Source organism: Girardinichthys multiradiatus, chromosome 23, assembly GCF_021462225.1.
Source record: "Girardinichthys multiradiatus isolate DD_20200921_A chromosome 23, DD_fGirMul_XY1, whole genome shotgun sequence".
NCBI classification, from domain to species: Eukaryota; Metazoa; Chordata; class Actinopteri; order Cyprinodontiformes; family Goodeidae; genus Girardinichthys; species Girardinichthys multiradiatus.
The window spans coordinates 12,892,664-12,918,485 of record NC_061815.1 but is presented as its reverse complement, the minus strand read 5'-3'; the positions used below and the strand labels follow the sequence as shown (position 1 = coordinate 12,918,485).

Here is a 25,822-nt window from a genome sequence, read left to right as displayed (position 1 = left end):
AGTTAACTCGTTGATTCAGATGATTAGGTTCATAGCTCGTTTAGAGACCCTTTTAATGCTAATTTTGTGAGATAGGAATTTTGGGTTTTCATGATCTGTATGCCAAAATCATCCGTATTAAGACAATAAAAGACCTGAAATATTTCAGTTAGTGTGCAATGAATCTAAAATATATGAATGTAAAATTTTCATCATGACATTATGGAAAATAATTAACTTTATCACAATATGCTAATATTTTGAGAAGGACCTGTATTTCAACCCTATCCTGCACCCTGAAAAATCCAACATAGTGTTAGAACGAAGCAGCTTTGATGAGTCTTTGCTGAACCAAAATTACTCTGAAGTTACTGGTACCGACAGCATGAGGGACATTTTTGAGAAGTTACCAAAGCAGATACAAGAATCTGCAAGCCACATGCAAAGGAGGGACTATCCTATTGTCATTCATGCGAATGGAGAATGTGGAGCTCAGTCAAAGCATGAGAAGGAGCCCCCGCTGATTCTTTTTGCCATCAAGTCAACAGCACTACACTTTAGTAATCAACATGCTATTCGGCTGACTTGGGGACGGGTTGGATGGGTGGAGGGACAGAGGATTAACAGCAGTGGTGCAGAAGTAGGTGGAGGGTACATCCGCAGGGTTTTCTTGCTAGGCAAAGAATCCTCAGATGAGCTGGGTGTAGATGTATCCCATTTACTAAGAAGAGAAAATAAACTTCATGGAGACATTCTGTAGTGGGACTTCCAAGACACATTTCTTAACCTGACTTTGAAGGATGTGCTCTTCTGGAGCTGGTTCTCGCACCACTGCAGTCAGCCTCTCTTTGTCTTCAAGGGAGACGATGATGTCTTCGTCAACACCTCAAGACTAATCACCTACCTCCAGCATCAGTTAGAGAAGCACCAATCCCACAACACCATGGCCAATTTCATGGTTGGTGAGGTCATAAGGTCTCTGCTTTACCCAATCAAGAGAGGAAATCTAAATATTTTATCCCAGAAGGCTTCCACAGGGGGATCTATCCCATGTATGCAGGAGGAGAAGGGGTGGTTTACTCAGACAGGTTGGCTCGACACCTGCATATTTAAAACAATTCACCTGTTTCCCATTGACGATGTCTATGTAGGAATGTGCATGATACGTCTCAACGCCCTTCCAGTCCACCACCCTGCCTTCCTCACGTTTGACTTCACCGAGGAGGAAGAGGCAGCTGTGTTCATACCATACCATCCTTCTGATCCACAAGCGGAATCCCAGAGACGTAGTTGACCTTTGGGCTCGCATGAAAAACACGAGGGAACGTTGTGGAGATCTCTCTCTAAGGGCTGACAAGAAAAAAGTGGAGACCTCACCAATACTCAGTACTTAAACGTAGCTCAGGGCTCTTTTCTGTTAAAGCAATCCGAAACATAAAAATATGTTAGGTCTTCAGTAGGAAAATTACTACAAATAATACAGTCCTCTATAGCAGCGAACAAAGCAAATGGTTCAAAAATGTGCCACTGCATAAATATGACAGTCTTTGACAGCCTGATACTGTATTACTGACATACATGGGATGCTTGGATTAATAACATTATTCATGCTAGTGCATTTCACAGCTGTAACCTCTGATTTCTTTACACTCTTAGCATTTCCTGCTAATATATGAGGACTTGGTTCCCTTACAGGACAGAACAGCATCTATATCTACATTTAATAACTCTGATCTTTTTTTAAGGGGACGATATTTTAGTTCCTTGTTTTCCACACATTGTAAAACTGTTCCTTTGTTGTCTCTACTTCGCTTCTTTGTGCTGTTAAAGCAACTCTAGCCATTCCATTGACAGTTATGGTCTCTTTAAATTACTTGATTTATTGAAAAATAATATCAGTTTAATAAGCAAATCGATCTCTGTGTTGCATCATATTTATACCCCATGGGAGGTCATGGATTAGAAACGTTTGAACAAACTAGATTATAAACTAATGGCTGAGTACAGTAACCTTTATTTTAAAAGGAGTTTTAGGGGTATTAATACTTGCCACAGGAGATTTAGCTAAAATTATTTGGCAATTTGTTTCGCCAAATGTACTGAAAGAAATTATCTGTTTTTTCTAAATGCTTCAGTGTGAAGTCGTGCTGCTAAATTCACATAGATTGATTTTTAAGGTTTTTTTCACACCAGGGATGCCAGCAAGTGTGACAATGCTTCATATAATCTTAATAAGATCAGAATTTTCAGAGCTTTTAAAATCCCTCTAAAATCACTTACGGGACTGAGTAACTTTGGTTGGATTAGTTTGTATTATGGTCATGCAACATTTAAAGTGACAGCTTAGCACAGCTAATCACAGCCAGCGGCTTGTTTCTCTCAACTATCTTTAGAACGTGGAATTATATATAGAGGAGTTAGTCTGGTTTCAGGCTTCCTGCAAGTTAACATGCCTTTCCAACACAGAGATTTATTGTTGCGCATAATGTTCTACCTTTAGTGCCACGCCTAAGCCTTGCTGTGTCAACAGCGATTAGCCCTGCAATGGCATCAAAAAGCAGGTCATTAAACTTAAACAAAGGGTAGAATATGATTGCATTTACGTTTTCAACAAATGGGCAAATCACAATTTAACTTAAGAGGACATTGCAGATGTTTTATAAGAAACAAAGAGTTGTTCTAAGAAATGTACCCACATATTCAACAACCTTCAAAACATTTTGAAAGGAAAGCCAATTCCTCGAGCCAACCGTTTCTTCATTGCATAAGCTTTTCTTAAATTCACTGCCACTTGTACTTATATACACATTACTGGTGGTCAGTTTTAGAAACACTTTCTAATTTAATGGTTTTCTTTATGTTTATGACCATTTAAATTGTATGTAGATTCTCACTGGAGGCATCAAAACTGAATGTGTAGCAAAAGAAAAATTGTAAAAATAACTTTAAATATGTTATATTTTTAGATTCCTTAAAGTAGTCGCCCTTTGCTGTAAGGACTGAAATATTAACCTCTGGCCGTCTCTCAATCAACGTCTGGGAAGTTCTTTCAAGACTCTTTGGAAAACTAATCCAGGTGATCACCTCATGAAGCTCATGGAGAGAACGCCAAGAGAGCAAAGTAGTAATCAGAGGAATGGGTGGCTATTTGGAAGAATCTAAAATATAAAAATGATTAGTTATTTCACACTTTTTGTTTACTACATAATTCCATGTGTGTTCATTCACAGGTTTATTGTATCTGGTGAGAATCTACAATTTAAATAGTCATGAAAATATAGAGACCCATTAAGTGAGAAAGTGTATCTAAAACGTTTGACCGGTAGAATGTACAGGTCCTCCTCAAAATATTAGCATATTGTGATAAAGTTCATTATTTTCCATAATGTCATGATGAAAATTTAACATTCATATATTTTAGATTCATTGCACACTAACTGAAATATTTCAGGTCTTTTATTGTCTTAATACGGATGATTTTGGCATACAGCTCATGAAAACCCAAAATTCCTATCTCACAAAATTAGCATATCATTAAAAGGGTCTCTAAACGAGCTATGAACCTAATTATCTGAATCAACGAGTTAACTCTAAACACCTGCAAAAGATTCCTGAGGCCTTTAAAACTCCCAGCCTGGTTCATCACTCAAAACCCCAATCATGGGTAAGACTGCTGACCTGACTGCTGTCCAGAAGGCCACTATTGACACCCTCAAGCAAGAGGGTAAGACACAGAAAGTAATTTCTGAACGAATAGGCTGTTCCCAGAGTGCTGTATCAAGGCACCTCAGTGGGAAGTCTGTGGGAAGGAAAAAATGTGGCAGAAAACGCTGCACAACGAGAAGAGGTGACCGGACCCTGAGGAAGATTGTGGAGAACGGCCGATTCCAGACCTTGGGGGACCTGCGGAAGCAGTGGACTGAGTCTGGAGTAGAAACATCCAGAGTCACCGTGCACAGGCGTGTGCAGGAAACGGGCTACAGGTGCCGCATTCCCCAGGTCAAGCCACTTTTGAACCAGAAACAGCGGCAGAAGCGCCTGACCTGGGCTACAGAGAAGCAGCACTGGACTGTTGCTCGGTGGTCCAAAGTACTTTTTTCGGATGAAAGCAAATTCTGCATGTCATTCAGAAATCAAGGTGCCAGAGTCTGGAGGAAGACTGGGGAGAAGGAAATGCCAAAATGCCAGAAGTCCAGTGTCAAGTACCCACAGTCAGTGATGGTCTGGGGTGCCGTGTCAGCTGCTGGTGTTGGTCCACTGTGTTTTATCAAGGGCAGGGTCAATGCAGCTAGCTATCAGGAGATTTTGGAGCACTTCATGCTTCCATCTGCTGAAAAGCTTTATGGAGATGAAGATTTCATTTTTCAGCACGACCTGGCACCTGCTCACAGTGCCAAAACCACTGGTAAATGGTTTACTGACCATGGTATCACTGTGCTCAATTGGCCTGCCAACTCTCCTGACCTGAACCCCATAGAGAATCTGTGGGATATTGTGAAGAGAACGTTGAGAGACTCAAGACCCAACACTCTGGATGAGCTAAAGGCCGCTATCGAAGCATCCTGGGCCTCCATAAGACCTCAGCAGTGCCACAGGCTGATTGCCTCCATGCCACGCCGCATTGAAGCAGTCATTTCTGCAAAAGGATTCCCGACCAAGTATTGAGTGCATAACTGTACATGATTATTTGAAGATTGACGTTTTTTGTATTAAAAACACTTTTCTTTTATTGGTCGGATGAAATATGCTAATTTTGTGAGATAGGAATTTTGGGTTTTCATGAGCTGTATGCCACAATCATCCGAATTAAGACAATAAAAGACCTGAAATATTTCAGTTAGTGTGCAATGAATCTAAAATATATGAATGTTAAATTTGCATCATGACATTATGGAAAATAATGAACTTTATCACAATATGCTAATATTTTGAGAAGGACCTGTATATCTATACATAAATATATAGATATATATCTATATATATATATAGGAAGAGGTATAAGCTTATCAAACATACATATTATACATTTTTCATACACACAAATTCATACACAGCAAGAAAAGACTACTGTACCTTTACATACAACAAACACAGGACCAATGAATGAGTCAGACACTCAACTAAAAGGTTTTAGTGGTTTTAGTGAAATATCTTCAGTCTTATTCAGTCTTATTTTAAAGTACATGTGTGGATAGTCCTTTATTTCTGAGACCATTTCAGTTTGACTCCAAATAAATATTATGCAGATACTCAATACTTATGGCCTATTTTCCTTTATGACAAATATATTGTTTCCCAAATCTCAAGCTCTGTTTTTTAAGAACCTTTAGCCAGCAGAATAACCCCACCCAGGCTTAATCTAAAAAATTTTAGGTTTTGAGCTCCAAACAATTAATGCACTCCAGACTTCTTACAAAACATTGAAAATGTCCTTTAATTTAGTGCAGAATCTTCAGCTGCATATCAAGAGTTCAGTGTCTATAACCATCTGGCCTTAACACAAAACCTTTTTGGTAACAATTGACATAACTTCTTTTGCCATATTAATGTATAATTAATCACCACTGCTTGTACAACCAACTTAATGATCACCCTTTAATCTAAAAAATGAAGGCACATTACAAAAACATGAATGACACACAATAATGATAATCTAGCATTTTACGCTAAACATTGTGCTTTAACATTAGTTTAGTAATCGTTTTAAAACAAAACTTTTTAAAGAGAAGCTTTGGCTGTTACCTAAAGCTGGTGATTCAGCTTACGAGTCTCAGGTTGACACTTCATGCTCAATCCACTACCCACAGGAGCGGCTGTACTGGATTTACTGGCATTTGGAATCCTCTGCATCATGGAAAAATGCCAGATCATCTTTAAAGCATTCATGTTAAAGAACATCGGGTTCATATTTCTTCATCATTGATGTTTACAATAGAAGAAAAACTGTCGGAGTAGGTTTTGAGAATGTAGCCTCTGAAGGAAAGTCTCTGTTAAACCAAAATAACAGCGACCTTCTGTTGGTAGACTTTATTATTTGTAGATTAAGAAGAAAATCATTTTTAATCATTGGTCATCAAAGTCGCTGCAGGAAATGCCCCGAATCATCCAGTTTGAAACCTTTAGCTGTTGGGTATCAAAAAACCAAATCCAAATTCAAAAATAAATTCATTACTTCAGCAAAACAATTTTACACATTTGACAGATTTATTTGTCCCATTAGAGATAATTGGAGATGGCATAAACCTCAAACTATTCTGTGGACTATGGTTGCATTTTATTGCTATTGTTGTAATGGACCTGTAAAAATGAACTGGATCAGACTGCGATAGGTTTTAGCCGGACTAACAGGGATGTACCCGATGCTCATTCTTGTTATATTTTAGTTTTACTTGAACATTTTACACCGTTTTGGGGAGAAGCAGCAAAGATGAGGATCGTTGAAAGCCAGCCACTCAAACAGCCCTTTGTTTTCTCACAGCTGGCCTGCAGAGGGAGCTGTTGTACAAGAACAAACATTTGAAACGTCATTTAATCAGTCAGTGATTACAGCAGCGGAGAGAGTCACTGGATCTTTACAGCTCACAGGCTTGGTTGCCGCCATGATCCGTTTTCTGTCCTTTCCTCCTCTTCCTCACTGTCGTCCTCCTCTTCACTCTCACTGTACTGATAGTTACAGCGATTGGTGTTAACAAAGAGGTCACTCTCATCATCCTCAGAGTCACTACCTTCGTCTTCATCCTCGTCTTTCTCCTTCGCCTCCTCTTCCTTTCTGCTCGTCTTGTCCTGTGCTGACTGCTCCTTCATAAAACCCTCGGGCCTTAATGGAGACACATACAGTTTAGGACGCTTACACCGTATCTTTCAGAGTGTGTTGGTGTTTGTGCTTACCAGAGTTGCTGTTTTTGCAGGTACTGAATGTGATCTTTGTAGAGAATAAAGCTGATTTCTGCCTTCACCTTCTCCCCTTCTTCTATAGGATCCACGATTACAAAATCACCTGAGAAAAAACAGCAGAAACTGTCATTATTCTGAAAATGAATCTATAAAGACAACTTATTTAGGCAAATATCAGCTTGCATTATTATATTAGCTTATACTTGTCTCATATGTATTTGAGATCATAGACCTCATCTTGAATTGACAATAATAATCATAATCACATTCTACAGAAACAACCTATCTTCTTAACACATAAAATGTAGAAGCACCTCTAATGAAGCCGTTTAAGCTCTGATGTTCCCAAAGCATGATGTGGTAGGAACAACTATGTCAATACAAACTAAAAATCAAAAGGTATTTTAAATATTTAAAATGTTGCTTCAAATTGTTGTCCCACTTTGATCAGAGGGATTAACGTGCTTTGCAAAAAGTATTCACACAACTTGAACTTTTTGTTCTCACATGGAAGTACCTAACTACTTGTTGTATACTACCTAAAACCTGACCTTTATGGTAGCGTGGTGAGAAGGAAGAGATTGTTGAAAGAAAGATAGAAACAAGTCCAGATTCTCGCAGCCAACATGTGGAAGAAGGCGTTCTGGTCAGATGAGAACAAGGATAGCTGTTTGCCCTTTATGTAAAGAAAAACTGCAATTGCAAATCACTCTAAACACGTCATCTCCACAGTGAAACATGGTGGTTTTAACAATATGTTGTGTGGGAGCAGGGGAGGCTACAGCACTGTCCAGGAATGGAGCTGTAAATGCTTAAAGTCAAGGCAACGGGTCATTTGTTTCTTCAAGGAACCTAAATCCGATGGAGAATCAGTGCTGCGACTTACAAACTGCAGTTCATAGATATTCTCCATCCATTCTGACTGAGCTTCAGCTGCTCTGCTAAACTTAGAAGGTCTCTAGATGTGCAAAGCAGGTAGAGACTCCTTTCTGCTTCTTTGACATGAAATCTCAAAAACATAATAATGCATTGAAGTTTATAGTTGTAACGGCAAAAGATTTGAATGTTTTCAAGTGTTGAGAATACTTTTGCAAGGCAGTGGAAGTATTAACATCATTGACATGTTGTAATTAGATCCAGTTGGTGTGTGGATTTCAGAACCTCCGTATGAAAGGGAGATTGGGGTACAACAAGCCAGAATGGGTAACACATTTAAACAGAACAAAAGCAGAACAACAAATACCATCTTTAAATACACATGCATGGGTATTCATGTTCATCTTCATAAAAATTCATACTCCACAGATTACCTCTTTTGATCCAAATGTTCTTGCGGAACTTGGTGGGCATGCTCACCAGGAACGTCTCGCCCTGAGCCGTGACCGTCTCGTGAAGGTTGTTACCACGGCTACTGATCACCTGTGAAAGTGCACAAGTTGAGAGAGGAAATGAGCACAACATAAATGCCCTCATGAGTGTTGTTTCTATCCGGCACATGAATATGTTTACCTTCACAATCTGCTGGTTCTCTGTGGGAGTGATGAAGTCCCCGAGAACTTCCTTCACAACATGCTTGCGTTTGGTGGCCCGTGACATTTTAAATTCTGGGTTGCAGCTTCCTTCGCCAGCTTAATGAGAAACCAGAGGAAATAAAATCAAATGATGTGTGAGTAGATTCTGTAGTAATATAAGTTCTTTTAAAAATACAGACACTTTAGAGTACTTTGGCGAATACTCTCAGGAATTTAAAAATTACTTCCATGAGGTTTAATGAATTTACAAATATAGATGGGACAACACTATCGTGTATCTAATACCGGGGAAACTTGTTAAAAGACTTCATTTTAGATATTACTACTACTACTACTACTACTACTACTACTACTAGTACTACTACTACTACTACTACTAGTACTAGTACTAATAAACTATTTGATGATGCTACATGTTTCCTATTTGAACTATTTTTCCAGTGTTGATTCCATAACAGCAATAAATGATGCATTTAAATTTTAACATATGACTGAACACAATTATTGATCATTATTATAGTGCCTGTAGTTAATGTAATTGGTGTGGTGAAGCTGTTCATTCTATAATGGGTAACTTCCTATTTTTGGAAAAATGTTGCCCTTCTTAAGGTGGCGTGGAGGACAGGGACAAGAATTGCGGTGGGGGAGATCAGGGAGGTGGTCCTGGTTTTAAAAATGGAGGATCAGTGAGCTTTTCCTCCACAGTAATGGAAAGAAGGCTGATTGTCAAAACGTCAGAATCCAGGTGCAGCAGTGTGGTTTTCATCCTGACTGTAGAACAGAGGACCAGACTGCAGAGCCGCCGTGGAGCTCATGGAGTTTGACGGTTCAGTCCACAAGTGTTCTGAGGATTTGGAAGATCTACAACAGTGCTCCTCAAGGTATTTTGTCAGGAAAACCGAGGGAGTACGTGGTGCCGGAATATATATATACAAAGTAAAAGCTGTGTCTGGATTATCTGGACAAGCTTGCTCCTGATCTTATTGATCTTGAAGGATCTAAAGGCCAAACATCAAGGCCACAAGGTATCATCTTTGCTTTTTCCAGAAAGCCCAGAAAAAAACGCTCCCTCCAGGTCTGGATTTTGTCTCTGCCTCAAGCAGAGGAGTTCAAGTATCTTGGTATGTGGTTCATGAGCGAAGATAAAGTGGGCGATGTATAGACAGAGTGGGGCCCTCTCTGTAGTACCGTAATTCTTTTATTTTAAGAAGATTTTATTTGTCTGTGAAACTGTCGCCTTTATAGGAAAAAGTGTCCATCTGCATCAACCGTTATAATTTTGGTCATGGGCCGCACAGAATCATTTAGAGAGCCACAAATGGCCCCCGGGCCGCAAGTTGGACTCCCCTGCCCTATAGGTTGGCTGGATTTAACCCAGAAAAGGTGAGGAGAGAGCTTGGGGTAGAACTGCAGCTCCTCCACATTGAAAGGGTCTGTTGAGATGGTTTAGGTATGTGATCAGGATGCCTCCTTTAGGAGTGTTTCTGGGCACATCTCAATGGGAGGAGACTGCAGGTCAGACGCAGCATTCGCTGGAGGGACTATAGATCCAGGGAAAACCCCTGAATGAGGTGAATAGTTTTACTGGGGAGAATGCCAGATGGAGATCTGGGGTTCTATTCTCATCTGAAGTAAGCGGAGGACGATAAATGGGTGCAACAACATATTTATAACATCAAAGTAAATATTGTGACATAGGTTTAAGTCCATATTGCCCATCTCTACTTATAAATGGTGGTACTAAACTATATTTCGCACTTGACTGGTAAGATGAAATTAAATTGATGTATCATGTTTAGGCCTACATGTTAGACTGATTACAATTATATTTGGAAACTCCAAATGCAATGCTTTTAAAGTAACCGGAAATCCTTTTATAGCCCACAATCTGCCTGACGACAGAATGTTGTGTTACACCTGGAAACATTGCTGCACATATCAGAGTGCTGGCAACTACAATGAATCACAATGGCGAATAAAAAAGCAAAACAAAAAAACACTCAGTTTATTCTGTATGCTATAGTTTTATGGCATAGTTTTAATACCTAACAATATGTATATTAATCATACATAGAGCCTAGCTTGATATGCTAACACTGGCTATGTTGAAAGATACTATTTGTATTTACGCTCCTACCTTGAAAACAAGAGACAAAAGAAACAAAATATGTTTCAAAACAGCGACAAAAAGGCGGCAGCAGCAGAAAACTGAGCAGAATAACAGGGCCTACTTAATCAGTGAAGATGCCCACATGCTATCACGTTTTCTGGAAACATCAAGAACAAATACCTCACTTCCGGCGTAAATCTGCTTGTTACTTTCGAAACAAAAGCAGTGTGACGTCATTATATATATTTTCATTACGGTCAAAAGTTTTAGAAACACTTTCTCATTTAATGGTTTTCTTTATGTTTATAACTATTTACATTGTACGTTATGTACATATAATATCTATTGTAACATTCTCTCTGTCTAAGCGTTGTAACTCACATTAAGAATAACTCTCAGTAAAGATGGAACGATTTATTCATATAGCTGTTGTCGGCCACAGCCACGCCGTACAGAACCAGTCAGAGAGAGAAACCTCCGTCTCCTTTTCCTCCCTTCCGCTCCCCCACCGTGCCGTAAACTGTCGTGAACGTCCAAACTACAGTGCTGCTGTAGGAACTGTAAAAATGCTCTGGAACAATCTAACTACAGAACATGCTGCAGTATATATACATATGTAATGATAATATATTATCCGTACTTGAATAATACACATTATTACAATGCTGCGAAACATTTATTTTATTTTTAAAGTGCCTTTCTGCGAAACACGGTTTATCTTTTCCTGGGTTATTGTAAATTTGCATTGTGGGATTTGTATTTTTTCTGAATCTAAGCAATGTTCAAGATCACCAATGTTTAAACGCCTCCATAATTAAGAGTCAACTGTGTTTAAGTCAAAACAGACGAAAACAAATTTTTGCTCATTGAGTTGCATTTATTAATAAAAATCTAATAATAATAATAATGGGTCCATTTGTGGTTCTCAGTATATTAAAACAAAGGAGATGATTGTAGATTTTAAGAAAAAACAGGAATAGGACAAACACAATTTGTATCATGGGAGAAGAGGTGGAGGTGGTGGAGGAGTATAAATACCTCGGTGTTCACCTGGACAACAGACTAGAGTGGAGATGCAACTGTGAAGCCGTCTACAAGAAGGGACAGAGCAGACTGTACTTCTTGAGGAAGCTTAGGTCCTTTGGTGTTTGCAGCAAGATGCTGCATATCTTCTATAAGTGTTGTGGAGAGTGCGATCTCTTCTGCCATCATCTGCTGGGGAAGCAGCATCAGAACCAGGGACTTAAAAAAGCTCAACAAGCTGATAAAGAAGGCTGGCTCTGTTCTGGGGACTCCCCTGGAACCTCTGGAGATCATTGTGCAAAGGATTCTTCATAAAATGAAGAACATTATGGAGAACCCTGAGCATCATCTTCATGAGACTGTCCTACAACAACAGTGTCTTCAGTCAGAGGCTTCTTCAGATCTGCTGTAAGACCGACCTCTACAGAAGATCCTTCCTGCCCACAACCATCAGCATCTGCAACGGCTCTTTGAAGAAACCTTCATAATGAGCTACAACATTTTATTTTCCTTTGGGATTAATAAAGTAGTTTTGAATTTGAATAAAAGGGTGATTTATTTACATTGTAAGAATTGAGCCAAACCCTTTGTTGAATTTCCATGTTTTATTCGAACATTGGTCATTTTTCACTTTTATAGCAGTTGTTACAATTGCATTGCAGTGTTATAGTCATGTGCAAACCTTTCCTTGGAATATGAAATCTCAATCAATAACATTAGCACAAATACTAATTACAAAATCTGAGTAGACACTGTCTAACTACTCTTCACAAAACCTCAAACACAAGCTCAGTTATTGCTAGTAGAGATAATTTACAACCAACACTGCCTCCACTGAAACAGCAGAGTAAAATGTGCAAACACTATAAAGTTTCAATTTACAGCTAAGTTTCACAGTCACATCAAAGCTAACTTCAATAGAGCTGGTAGAGCAGAGTAGAGTGAAATGATGTGTGAGGTATGGAGGTAGAATACAACAAATGGTTTAATGGAACATCATTAGAACTTTAAGTGTCTTCACTTAGATCCTCATGCTGTTTGTTTTTGTGAGCTGAAGTAGGGCAAGATGGCTGCTACAATGCAGGTAGCATGAAGATGTATGTTTGAATGTGTTTGTGAACTGATAGTTTAGTTGACCACAGCTGAAGAGCACATCCTGTTGATTCCACATGCATTGGACCCCCTGTAAAGGTAGTAGTAACCCTACAGAAGAGAACATAATTCAAAATCAAACTCATCTCATGTCTTTCTTCTTACTTTCATACAGTAACTAACCCTTCAAATGGAATGCATAATGGTACTGAAGCGGAGTTATATTTACATGAGACATCACAACAAATCAGCATATTTACTACACAGCACTGGCTCCAGTTATGGCCTTCCCTGATAAAGAAGCTTAAAAAAAACTTGAAAAAATAAATTAAAACTTTATTGCACTAGCTTAATCTCACATTGGAAAAGAATCTGAAATAAATCCAGTCTTTGATTTGAATAGTTATTCAGTGGGGAATCTCCTGCTAAGACAGCAAATGTTTCACAGTTGTGGCACAATTATTATGTTGATTACAATGCATCCATGGATGGATGGATGAACCATTTCTGTGCTGATCTGACTATATGTTTTGGGTTGAAAGATTGAACATGAGTGACAATGTTCAGTTTACCAATGAAATCCACCAGATTTTTATTTAAACTGTTTTAGTATTTCAAAGAGTTCACAATGCTATGCACTCCAACAAGGTTCCCGGGGCATTTGGCAGAGAAACAGGCCCCCCTGTAACAGATCCTCCTCCATCCTCTTAGCTGTTGGCATAAGTGGCTTTTATACATATTCACTAGGGGTGCCAGTAACATTTGCATTGATCTATCCTATATACAACTTTAATTAAATAAAGCTATAGTTGTTTTTATGTTTGTACCTCCTCTCCATAGTCCTTGCCCCAGCTGTTTTTGATGGCCCAGAATGGGATACCATTTCCTGAAACAATAACAAAAGGAAAACAGTTTAAAATACACTCTGAATCACAACATAATCTCTCCTGATGTCATTAAACACAACACATAAATGGAAAGGCCATATTAAGCCATAATTAAGGAGGAGTAATATACGTACGGTCACCATATCCCACCAGCAGCACAGCGTGGTCGATCATCCAGGGGTTGCAGAAGATCTTCAGTGGGTGACTAACACCCTTCCTATAGAACTGCAGAAATAAAAATATGGCCGTTACATACAGTATGTGGCATTATTTAGATCTTGACTATTTTTTCAGCTTAAGTCTGTTTTTGGTGATTGTGAAGGTCAAGTTTATTAATTGATGATATGGGAAAAATACATCAGAGAAAAAAAAAAAGCAAAGGAATTTGAGACAGTATGAAGACGTAAAAATATGCCAATAAATTACTCACCTGCATTGCAAAGGCATTCAGAGCAACAGAGATTGGTCCTTTCTCAGCCAACCAAGCAGCAATTTCTAAGAAGAAAAATAAAATAATTTACTTAAAATGTGCCTGCTTAATAATATTTGCTGCCCAAGTAACAGGATATTGACTCTCTTACCCTTCTCATCTTTGGAAATCTCCACCGAGCTGTTGATGTAGGCAGCCACCTTCCTGTCAGTGAAATCACACGTCTGCTTGTGTCCTTTGTAGGAGTAATCTGTTTCAGTCTCCAGACCACCTTCATAGCACATGAGGGACAAGTTTAGAACAAAAGATGAAAGAGCTTAGCGCACAAAAACACAGAACTTTCTGACAAATATTAACCTAAGTCACCCTTTTGAATTTTAGATTTGATGCTGTTTCAGTGAAATAGTTTCTTACCCAGTTTTTCAATAGCTTCATAAGCATTTGATGGCAGTCCACCTCTGCATGCCTGGTCCAGTCCATCACAGTCCACCAGCTCTGCGCAGGAGAGGGTGTATGATTGATTTCATGAAAAAGTGTTTTATTGCAGGTCAAATAGGTTATTTGTGAACTTTTTCAGTAAGAATCTGTAAGGACGGGTTACCCTGCTCTGAAAGGGACAGCAAAGTTCCCTTTTTCAGGAACCACTGGCCCTCGATGTTTCCTGTGACAGAAAATGCCCAACAAGATCCACACATGCCCTGCAAAACACACAAACACAAACAATGAGGATGAAAAATGTGCTTTGTTTATATCAATTTATTCCTAATAGGGGGAGCCCTCATAAACTCTTCTGCTTGTTATCACCTGGTTCTTCACAGGACTGACAGCTCCATGATCTCTCCAGTCCCAGCTGTCAGGGGCAGGGCCTTTGGTGGGGGGGGCCGGTTTTATCGGACGATGGAGAGTCCACTGACTCAGAAGCGGGTTCAGGTATGTGGAACGAAACTCCTCCTCTGGACAAACACAGAGGGAGAGAATTCAAAAAGGAAAGCTTTGTTACTTCAAAACGTCTTGAAGCAAAGCTGCAACATTAAAAGCAGAAGTTGTATTTCCTCATCAGAAACTGTGGAAATACAGGCCAGTGCACTATTGCACGCACCATTTAGGTCACTGAACTTGGTGACTCCGTACTCAGCTGAACCTTGATCCAAGGACTGGAGCTTCTCAGCCATTTTCAGGTTCTCGCGGAAGATCCGTAGACGTCTGGCAGCCTCTGCCATGGAAACACACACAGAGAAAATAAAAGATGTTTAATTATTTTGTGACACCAAAACATAGGCTGTAAATTCTGGAGATCTCTGTTCTTATCACTTTTTTTATCAAGCCTTTCTAAATACAAGCATCACCTATGTTCTCCAAATGCTGGACATCTTTTTGATTATTATTAACAATCAAAAATTCTAAATACTCATAATCTATTAATATCTTCTTCAGCCAAGGCATGGTCCTGTTTAAATTTCAACTGACTGCAAACAAGAATTGGGCTCAGAGCTGATCCCAGATGTACCTCATGCATCTATCCCCCCTACCATACTCTTCATCACTGTCTCACTACTCCTGTACATGTCCTGCACCAGCGTCTGATTTGAGAAAATGTATGTCCAAAACAACTTGGCTCTGTGAATATGTAATCGCGAACCTAATCAAGCACTTGTGATAACTGCAGTGAGTCGTTTACAATGTTTTGGAGGAATGCTGACCCACTCCTCTTTCCATAATTGTTTCAATTTAACTACATTTGGAGGAATTATGGGTATGAACAGCCTGTTTAACACCATGCCAGCATGTCAGTTAGATTGAAGACCAGGCTTTGAAAATGATACTCCAATTTTGAGTAATTCAGAAGTGGACATGCTGGTCTGCTTCAGATGATTGTCCAGCTGCGTGAGCTTAAGTTTAAGTACTGGAGGTCAGAAATTCTCCTTCGGGATTTTTTGTTCGAGAGCAGAATTCATGGTTTTATCAGGTACAAAAAGCCATCCAGATCCTGGAGAAGTAAAGCAGCCTCAGATCATAACACTATCACCACCATGCTTGGCTGTAAATGTGACATTTGTGTACTGCTGTGTTAGTATTGTGACAAATGTAAACTAGACAAATGTTTTGCTCTTGTCTCGGCAGTCCACTATTTTCCTAAATGTCTTGAGAATCATCAAGATGTTTTTGGCAAATGCAAAATGGTCCTTTGTGTTCTTTCTGGTCAGCATGGTTTAACCTTTGGAACATCCCCCCATGGATGCAATTTTTGCCCAGTCTCTTTCATATTATTGAATCATGAACACTGACCATAACTGAGGCAAGGGAGGAATGCAGTGCTTTAGACGTTGCTCTGGGTTCCTTGGTGAACCTATCCATCAGTGAGCTCTTGGAGTAATTTTGCTGACGGGCCATTCCTGGGAAGGATAACAACTGCCCTCCCTGTGGTTTACTGGAGGCCCAAAATCATAGACATGTAACACTTTCTAGACCAATAGATCTCATCGTATTTATTTTTTTTTTTTTTACATGAGGGCATGATGTGTTGCTTTTTTAGATCATTGAGCCTACTTTATGTTGTCAGACCGGGCCATTTCCTGATTCTACAGGTCTGCCAGTAATTAGGCTGGGGTTTGGCGGGTAAAATCGAACTCAAATTTCCAGAAATCGTGATTAATCACAGTTAATGCATGACTTAACAAAGTGGGGCAGTTCCTTTTTGACATAGTGCCAGGTTAACTTGGATAGCTTTTTTTCTCTTAATAAATGCAATGATCATTTGAAAACTGATTTGGGTTTACTCTCGTTATCTTTGTCTCATGTAAAATTACTTTGATCTAAAAGCATCAAGTCATGTATAATGGGGCAAAAACCTTTTCTTAGCACTGCATATGCCTGTTAAAATGGTATTGAATGTGGGTGTGTTTTCCCTTCAAGGTGAACACAATGAGTTGTGAGCACAAAAGGTGCTGAGTGTGTGTACACCAGAATGTGACTGCATGGAGGCGGTGTTTTGTGTGAGGGTGTGGAAACCACTCACCCTCCTGGCTGCTGTAGACCTTATTGTATTTAACCGTGAACTCTTTAAACTGGCCCAACAGCTCCACAGACTCCTACCACAAAAATAAAAAAAAGTAAATGCAGGTTTCATAGCAAAAATGACTGCTGGGGCATATGATAAACAGCTGACAAGACAGAGCTTGTCAACAGATTGTTGCCAGGTCCAGTAACATGACTACTAATCTGTTTTTACCTCTACTGGCTGGATGGGGGACAATGCCTCCACCTTGTTGGTCTCTGCTAAGGCTGGACTGACTGAAAAGAGGACAACATGTTAATCAATAAACATGTGCTTCAGTTTTATGTGTTTGAACATATATTTATAATAAAATCCACACCACTAAGAAACAGCAATAGGGGCTTTAGCAAGATGGAAGCTAGCATTAGACATGGACCTCATCACCCTTTACCCAATTTAACTCATCGATCTAACCAGATACGTAAACATCCCAGTTATATAACATGGAGGTCAGATTGAACAAACAAGCCAAAAGGGGCTGTCAGTACAAATAAAGATGATTTTCTACATGCAATAAATAAACCAGTTGTAATGTGGTGAAACAAAACTCTAGCACTAAAGATTGCAATTAACCTCAGAAAACCTTAGTCAGAGAGAAAAGATGAGCTCTGTAAGAAAGGTGTGACTAACAAGAAGCATGATCAGCTCTTCTGGGTGCTGACTGACCTTTAGGCTGGCACTTTTGTTTGAGGAGGGTGGTAGTGGCCTGCCAGGGAATGTCCCAAACTTCAAACACACACACCTCAGTCTTATATAGGAAAACACACAGAAACAAGGAGAAAACCAGCATTAATATCGTCAGAATCACATGTTTGCTGTCCTGCAGATGCTAAAAATAAGGAAACAGAGGAAGGTTTTGGTCTGTCTTTAGGTCTGAGAGCATGTGACTTTGTGCTTCACTTTGATTTACTTTTCTGCATTTGTTTTTGAATTTGTGGAAAAAACTGATTGTAGAAGCCGCAAAAGTTGTTTTTTTATCTAAGAGTTGCACAAGCATGTAAGCGGCCATGGGACTAGTGCATGCTCAAAGTTACTGCAACTCACAAGATTGGTTTCTGCTGAACAAACAGAGGCACTGCAGCAACAATAAATGATTAAACAACAAAATTAGTTAGACGTTTGATATCCATCCCATACAAGCTGGCCATTTTCTGTTTGTTGCCTTGCCTGCATCTGTCCCACACACACACACTCTTGTTTTGCTATATGTAGTGAGGACCATCTGTTGCCTCAGAATCAGAATCAGAAAAGCTTTATTGCCAAGTACGTTTTTGGACATACAAGGAATTTGTTTTGGCGTAGTCGGTGCAATACAGTACAAATTAAACAGTATAAACATATCTACAATATAATATAAATATATGTGCACAGTTTTAAGTGAGTGAGAGTAAATATAGAGCAGTATAGGATGCCAGGGCAGTACAACAGTGCAGATGATCATTGTACAAGTAAAGCAGGAGTCCAAGCTGAGCATTAATGTAACACATAGAGTTGTAGGTTACAGGTGTCCTGTCAGCAAAAAAGGGGGGGGTGTGGGGGAAAGGGAGAGTGTCAGTGTGGTTTCCGGGCTTTGTTAACCAGGCTGGTGGCAGATGGGAAAAAACTGTTCTTGTGGCGTGAGGTTTTGGTCCGGATGGACCGCAGCCTCCTGCCAGAGGGGAGAGTCTCAAAGAGTCTGTGACCGGGGTGGGAGGGATCAGCCAGAATCTTCCCTGCCCGCTTCAGGGTCCTGGAGGTGTACAGTTCCTGGAGCGACAGTAGACTGCAGCCAATCACCTTCTCAGCAGACCGAATGACACGCTGCAGCCTGCCCTTATCCTTGGCTGTAGCAGCGGCGTACCAGATGGTGATGGAGGAGGTGAGGATGGACTCAATGATGGCTGTGTAGAAGTGCACCATCATAGTCTTTGGCAGGTTGAATTTCTTCAGCTGCCGCAGGAAGAACATCCTCTGCTGGGCTTTCTTGATGAGGGAGCTGATGTTTGGCTCCCACTTGAGATCCTGGGAAATGATGGTTCCCAGGAAGCGGAAAGATTCCACAGTGTCAATTGTGGAGTCACAGAGGGTGATGGGGGCAGGTGGTGCTGGGTTCTGCCTGAAGTCCACAACCATCTCCACTGTCTTTAGAGCGTTGAGCTCAAGGTTGTTCTGGCTGCACCAGTCCAACAGATGGTCCACCTCCCATCTGTACGCGGACTCGTCACCATCAGAGATGAGTCCGATCAGGGTGGTGTCGTCCGCAAACTTCAGAAGCTTGACAGACTGGTGACTGGAGGTGCAGCTGTTGGTGTACAGGGAGAAGAGCAGAGGAGAGAGAACACAGCCTTGGGGGGAACCGGTGCTGATGGTCAGGGAGTCAGAGACGTGCTTCCCCAGCCTCACGCGCTGCTTCCTGTCAGACAGGAAGTCAGTGATCCACCTGCAGGTGGAGTCGGGCACACTCAGCTGGGAGAGCTTCTCCTGTAGCAGAACTGGGACGATGGTGTTGAAGGCAGAGCTGAAATCCACAAACAGGATCCTGGCATAGGTTCCTGTGGAGTCCAGGTGCCGGAGGATGAAGTGAAGAGCTAGGTTGACTGCATCATCTACAGACCTGTTGGCTCTGTAGGCAAACTGCAGGGGGTCCAGGAGGGGGTCGGTGATGTCTTTTAGGTGTGAGAGCACAAGGCGCTCAAAGGACTTCATCACCACAGAGGTCAGGGCGACGGGTCTGAAGTCATTAAGCCCTGTGGTCCTTGGCTTCTTGGGAACAGGGACGATGGTGGAGGACTTGAAGCAGGCTGGCACATGACATGTCTCCAGTGAGGTGTTAAAAATGTCTGTGAAGACTGGAGACAGCTGATCAGCGCAGTGCTTCAGGCTGGCTGGTGAGACAGAATCCGGACCAGCAGCTTTCCGGGGGTTCTGTCTCCTGAAGAGTTTGTTGACGTCCCTCTCCTGGATGGAAAGAGCCGTCCTCGGCGTGGGTAGGGGGCTGGTGGGGGGGAACTTCAGGGTGGGGGTTGGAGGTGCCAAGGCCCCTCTTGAGGTTGGGGAGGTGGGGGTGGTGGATTGTGGCTGCAGCTGTTGGGGGGCGTCGTGGGGGATGGTTGCAGGACTGTCCCTTTGTCTTTCAAAGTGGCAGTAGAACTCGTTCAGGTTGTTGGCGAGGCGTCGGTCGTTGATGGAGTGGGGGGCTTTCGGCTTGTAGTTGGTGATCTGCTTGAGCCCTTTCCAGACAGATGCAGAGTCGTTGGCTGAGAACTGGTTTTGGAGCTTCTCAGAGTACAGTCGTTTGGCCTCTTTCACTGCCTTGCCAAACTTGTACTTAGCCTCTCTGTATATGTCTTTGTCCCCACTCCTGAAGGCCTCTTTCTTATCCAGTCTTAACCTTCTGAGTTTGGCTGTGAACCAGGGTTTGTCGTTGTTGTAACTCACCCTGGTGTATGATGGTACACAGCTGTCCTCACAGAAGCTGATGTAGGAAGTCACAGCCTCTGTGTACTCGTCCAGACTGTTGGTAGTAGTCCTGAACACATCCCAGTCTGTACAGCCTAAACACGCCTGGAGATTCTCCACAACCTCACTGCTCCACTTCCTTGTCGTCCTCACAACAGGTTTGCAGAGCTTTAGTTTCTGCCTGTATGCAGGAATCAGGTGGACCATGATGTGGTCGGATTGGCCCAGTGCAGCACGTGGGACGGCGTGATAAGCGTCTCTAATGGTGGTGTAACAGTGATCCAGAATGTTGTCCTCTCTGGTCGGACATTTTATAAACTGTCTATATTTGGGGAGTTCGTGGGTGAGATTACCTTTGTTAAAGTCGCCAACGACGATTACTAAGGAGTCCGGGTTGGTCCGCTCCACACTCAGTATCTGGTCGGCGAGCATGCGCTGTGCAACCTGCACGTTAGCTTGCGGTGGGATGTAAACACCGACCAGGATGAACGAAGCGAACTCACGGGGGGAATAGAAAGGCTTACAGTTTATGATGAAGGCTTCCAGGTCTGGAGAACAGTGCTGCTGAATCACTGTCACGTCGTTGCACCAACCACTGTTGAGGTAAAAACAGATTCCTCCACCTTTCGCTTTGCCGGAGAGTTCCGTGTCTCTGTCCGCTCTGTAGAGCTGGAATCCTGCCAGCTGCAGCGCAGAGTCCGGTATTAATCCACACAGCCACGTCTCCGTGAAGCACAAAACTGCCGATGAATAAAAGTCCCTGTTTTTCCCCAACAGCAGTTGTAGTTCCTCCATTTTGTTGGGAAGTGAGCGCACGTTAGAGAGAAATATTCCAGGTAACGGTGTTCGTAGTCCATTGACTTCCATTGATTTTTAGTCATTTTCAACCCTTTCTATGCCCTAACCCTGACAATAACCCTAAACCTAACTATTACCAGTTCATGCCTAACCCTAACCTTAACCTAAACTCAATTCACATCTTAGTCCTAAACCTAACCGTTAGCAAAATAGGTCGTGAGGACCAGCAAAATGTCCTCACTTTGGTACAAACGGTCCTCAATTTGATGGTAAAATTGGGAAAATGGTTCTCACTGTGATGCCAAGACAGGAACACACACACACACACACACACACACACACACACACAGATCCTAACCATCACCCTATCCATTACCAGTACATACCTAAACGTCCCCTAAACTCAATTCAAACCTCAGTCCTAAACCTAGCCCCTAACCCAGGAACAGCATTTTCCCCAATGAGGACCAGGCTTTGGTCCCCGCAAAGAGCAGTGGGTCCTCACAACGTAGTGCCTCACCATGCAACAAATACAAACACACACACACAAATCCTACCTTGAGTTTTTGAGTCTCTGGATAGAAGTCACATGTCTTGAGCATGGTGGATTTCTTACACTGGGTGTTGCTCAATTCCAGCGTCATGTTGTAGCGGATTCCCTTCACCAGCTGAAAAACAGGTGAAAACACACAATTTACAAGAGAAGAAATATAGTTCTCTCCAAAAGAATTAGAAAACAACCTATTTCCCAACAATATTGTCAATGCAATGTCGGTGTTATGTGATAATAACAAAGTACTTTTTGAAACTCAAAATCTGTCTGATAATATACTCTGAGATTTGCCAGGTTGTAATATTTTCAGCCTGCAGGATAGAGTCTCACTGCAGCAGATGCTCACACCTGGCGCAGACAACAACCCATTAGACTGATGGTATTACAAAGGTATTCCAAATGATCCTTGCCTGACTGAATGTAACAGATCATGGTTTACTGTTGTTATTTTTGGACTGTAGCGTCTCTGTTGGCGGTGCGTCCCTTCTGCAAACCTGGGATGCGCTGATAAATCGATGTTTGCAGTCGTTTTAATCTAAACGTTCTCACTTCCGGTCAGAAAAAAACGCTTAAAACATTGTAGATTCAAACTACAAGAACCTATATTTTTATTTAATTTCAAAGAAACTGTTACTGTTATTTTAACCAGTTAACTTTAAAACAATTTTACGAAGCACATACGTAAGTATTTGTTATGAAAGTTGAAGATTGTGCTTTTATTTTGAAAGCACGGATCTCTGCTTCCGTTTAGACTTCAGGTGAAATGTTGCTAACTTGACGCTGCGTTAAATACCCAGTATGTGTTGTTTACAGACTTGTACTAATACTAAACTGACTCGTATGGTGCTGTAATAAGCAATTAAAATGACTGATAACTCGCAGTTTACCATAATGTACCACACCAACAATAAAATATATGAGAGAAACATGTTTAGGTCTTTACCTGTTTGGTGGCAGAGACGAACCGACTGACTCTGCGGAGGTGCATGGCGTTGGAGCCCCGGTTGTATCGTTCCTCGGCGAAAAGCAACATCTTCTTCAGGTCTGGGTCGGACTCGTGGAGCCGGATAGGTGAACCGGGAGACCCGAACAAAGGCCGGTCAAGGTCTTCGCCCAGCCCGAGCACCGAGGCCAGTGCCAGGCAGAAGATTAGCGGACAGCAGCTTACTCCGACCCTCATTTTGGCCCCTGAGCGCCGACAGAAAGAAAAGGGACCCGCGTTTAGTTTTCGCTCAGTTTAAAAGCGCTGTGTTTGTTTTCCCAGAAATCCAAATCAATATCGGCTTAACCGCGGCGGGTATACAAGCGGGTTATTCTTGTTGCCAAACAACCGGGTCAGGACTGCCCGTGGGAGGAGACTTGGCATTAATGGGGGGATGCGTTAAAGAAACATGCAACAGAATAAATCACACCATCAGCAATATTCCAGCAGCTATTGCTGTTAGAACATGAGGTATACCAGAGGGTTAGAAAATAAATGTACTTTCAGGTTTAGGGAACATTAATATGACCCAAACGCAGCAGACTTTCAACTCAGATTATAGCTGTTTGAAGGATTAACCTGGTGCCTTCTGGCCAGTTAAACATGGTTTACAATGTGAATTACAGAGGATTATGTGGATAGAGATACGTAGAAAATACAAATGTCAAATTGAAATTTTAATATGTAATTTTACCATGCAATTGTTAAAGTGTTTTATGCATAAAACGTATTTACAAATATTTTTGAACACTTCTCACCTCAACACAGACTGTAGTTACCCCCCTAGATATTTCGGTGTGATGGTACAGTTGTGAAATCCCCCTCTCCTCCCTGGCTTGATGGTGGGGTCCCAGCTTGTAGCCCAGAGACAGAGGTCCAGACCAAACTCAGCAGCTCAACTGAAACCTTCAAATGTTAGAGCATGATGCATCTAATTTTATGGTTTACAAATTGAAAGTATTAGCCACACAATACATTAACGGACATTACAACCAAATGCGTTGCGTTGATCACACTCAACACCAATCACCACTGATGTGAAGAGGTCATCCTCCGTTTCTTCAATCAAACATGTTAGGTGGAGTATTAGGCACCAACACTGATGTGACCAGGTACTATAGCTACAAAAAAAATCCCAAATTACTTATCTGTTCAGGTTTGTGTAGGTTGGTCGCTCGATGTCAAAGTTTCTGCAGCAGATATCATAGATTGCTTCGTTGTCCACCATAAAGGCACAGTCCGAGTGCTCCAGGGTGGTGTGGGTGGTCAGGATGGAGTTATAGGGTTCCACCACAGCATTTGACACCAAAGGAGCTGGGTAAACTTAAAACCCCAGCTGGGACATCTTGCCATAGTCCGCAGAGAGTCGCTCCATCAGTAGGGAGGTGAAACCAGAGCCAGTTCCTCCCCCAAAGCTGTGGAAAACCAGGAAGCCCTGAAGTCCTGTGCACTGGTCAGATTGGGGACAAGAAGAAGAAACCAGCATTAATACAGCGGCATGAGCTCACTTAAAATGTGTAACTGAAGATTATTTCCACCAGTTTCCAAATCCTGTCTAGTACCAGGTCAATTATCTCCTTTCCAATGGTGTAGTCCCCACGGGCAGAATTGTCGGCAGCATCCTCCTTACCACTGATCAGCTGCTCAGGGTGGAATAGCTGGCACTAGGTCCCATTGCGCATTTAATCTGACAGACACTGGATTAGACGACTAACCGTTTTCCTCTATAGTTCATGTTCAAGAACATGAAGTTATCTGCTTACCAATTACAGAGGGTTCCAAGTCCACAAAAACAGCTCTGGGAACATGCTTCCCTGCTCCAATCTCACCAAAGAAAGTGTTGAAAGCATCGTCTCCACCATCAGTTGTCTTATCACTGGGCATCTGTCCACCTGGCTGGATCCCATGATTCAAGCAGTAGAGCTCCCAACAGGTATTACTGATCTGAACGCCAGCTTGACCAACGTGTCTGGAAATACAATCACGCTGTGAAACAAAAAATATAAAGTTACATTAAATGCCCAGTTGTTATAAGCCAGAAATACTAAATATAGAGGCAAGCAATTGAAAACGTCTGTCCTGTTCATGTAATAAATCACGTTGCATAATGATCTTACCAGAACAAAAGGATTTGTTTGTTGACACATGGCAGAATCTGATGACTACAGTCAAACTAATTACTGGAGCCATGAATCTGAACACGTCAGTAGGTTTCTAGTTAAACCAAATAATAAAAGCCATTGTGTGACTGTTCAGGTGTGTGTAGGTTGGTCGCTCGATGTCAAGGTTTAATAATGTTAATAATGAGTTAATAATGTTGAAGTTCAGTGACTGAACAGGACACAGGTGGAGCTGATTCAAGACTTTCTTTACAAACATGAGGTCCAAAAAGCATATTGAAAACTTTTCACTCTTTAATCCTGGTAAAGAAATGTAAAAAGTCCTGTCTTGAAGAAAACAGTATACTCTTTAAAATACACTGAAAAATACAACAAAAGAAAGCCCAACCTTTACTCTGAGTACATTTATTCATTTCAGAAAAGAATGTTTTTACAAAAATCCCAAATTGTTGGTAGTCCTGCTGTTAATTTATAAACTCCCTGTTTTATAATAAAGCAGCACTTCTCGCGGGTAACATTTCAGAAAGTAGGTTCATACAGAGAAAGGGATCTTTGATCATTGCTGCTTTCTTGTACGCTGTTGTGGATCCTCTCTTATTCTCTCTTCCCTTCAGCTTGCTCCAAAGTGTTTTCATTAGATTTAGAGTTGAATACTGAGATGGCCATTAAATAAGGTTCAATTCTGTGTGGATTTGGCCATATGTTTTTGATCATCACCTTGCTGAGAGAACAAGTGCCTTCTCATTTTTACTTTTCTGGCAGAGACTACAGTGTAGATATTTGAAATCTCATGGTATTTCAAAGAGTCCATAACAAGATACACTATAATAATATTCCCAGGGCATTAGCAAAAGAAAGAGGCTCACAGCATCACAGATCCTCAGTCTTACTTAGCCAGTGGCTAAAAGAGATGGACCCCTGCATCAGGT

General features: G+C 41.3%; 3 protein-coding genes and 1 pseudogene across 4 annotated transcripts; 1 reads left to right on the top strand and 3 right to left on the bottom strand.

Annotated features, from left to right (window-relative positions):
• Positions 1-364: 364 nt before the first annotated feature.
• Positions 365-1,373, top strand: si:dkey-160o24.3 (N-acetyllactosaminide beta-1,3-N-acetylglucosaminyltransferase 2). Its single transcript, XM_047354350.1, is given in 4 exon segments — positions 365-955; positions 958-1,082; positions 1,084-1,203; positions 1,205-1,373. Coding segments are annotated over 4 exon segments (1,005 nt in total).
• Positions 1,374-5,394: 4,021 nt separating this feature from the next.
• Positions 5,395-11,005, bottom strand: eif1ad (eukaryotic translation initiation factor 1A domain containing). Of its 2 annotated transcripts, none has more exons than XM_047352783.1 (6): positions 10,897-11,005; positions 8,383-8,501; positions 8,184-8,292; positions 6,868-6,976; positions 6,563-6,796; positions 5,395-6,474 (listed from the first exon to the last, which is right to left on the bottom strand). In XM_047352783.1, exons 2-6 carry the CDS (start codon positions 8,467-8,469, stop codon positions 6,432-6,434), a joined length of 582 nt encoding a protein of 193 aa, XP_047208739.1. In that variant the 5' UTR covers positions 8,470-8,501; positions 10,897-11,005; the 3' UTR covers positions 5,395-6,431. The 2 variants fall into 2 exon arrangements, with proteins under 2 accessions (XP_047208739.1, XP_047208738.1); XM_047352782.1 differs by lacking the exon at positions 10,897-11,005 and adding an exon at positions 10,543-10,699.
• A 1,123-nt stretch (positions 11,006-12,128) lies between these two features.
• ctsf (cathepsin F) lies at positions 12,129-23,149 on the bottom strand. Its single transcript, XM_047352650.1, has 14 exons — positions 22,735-23,149; positions 21,796-21,906; positions 17,669-17,750; positions 17,177-17,238; positions 16,964-17,036; positions 15,047-15,160; positions 14,752-14,900; positions 14,549-14,645; positions 14,362-14,442; positions 14,099-14,218; positions 13,948-14,012; positions 13,652-13,742; positions 13,458-13,516; positions 12,129-12,741 (listed from the first exon to the last, which is right to left on the bottom strand). The coding sequence occupies exons 1-14, from the start codon at positions 22,969-22,971 to the stop codon at positions 12,667-12,669; spliced, it is 1,416 nt and encodes a 471-aa protein (XP_047208606.1). The 5' UTR covers positions 22,972-23,149; the 3' UTR covers positions 12,129-12,666.
• A 428-nt stretch (positions 23,150-23,577) lies between these two features.
• LOC124860780 lies at positions 23,578-24,920 on the bottom strand (annotated as a pseudogene).
• Between the last annotated feature and the right edge of the window lie 902 nt (positions 24,921-25,822).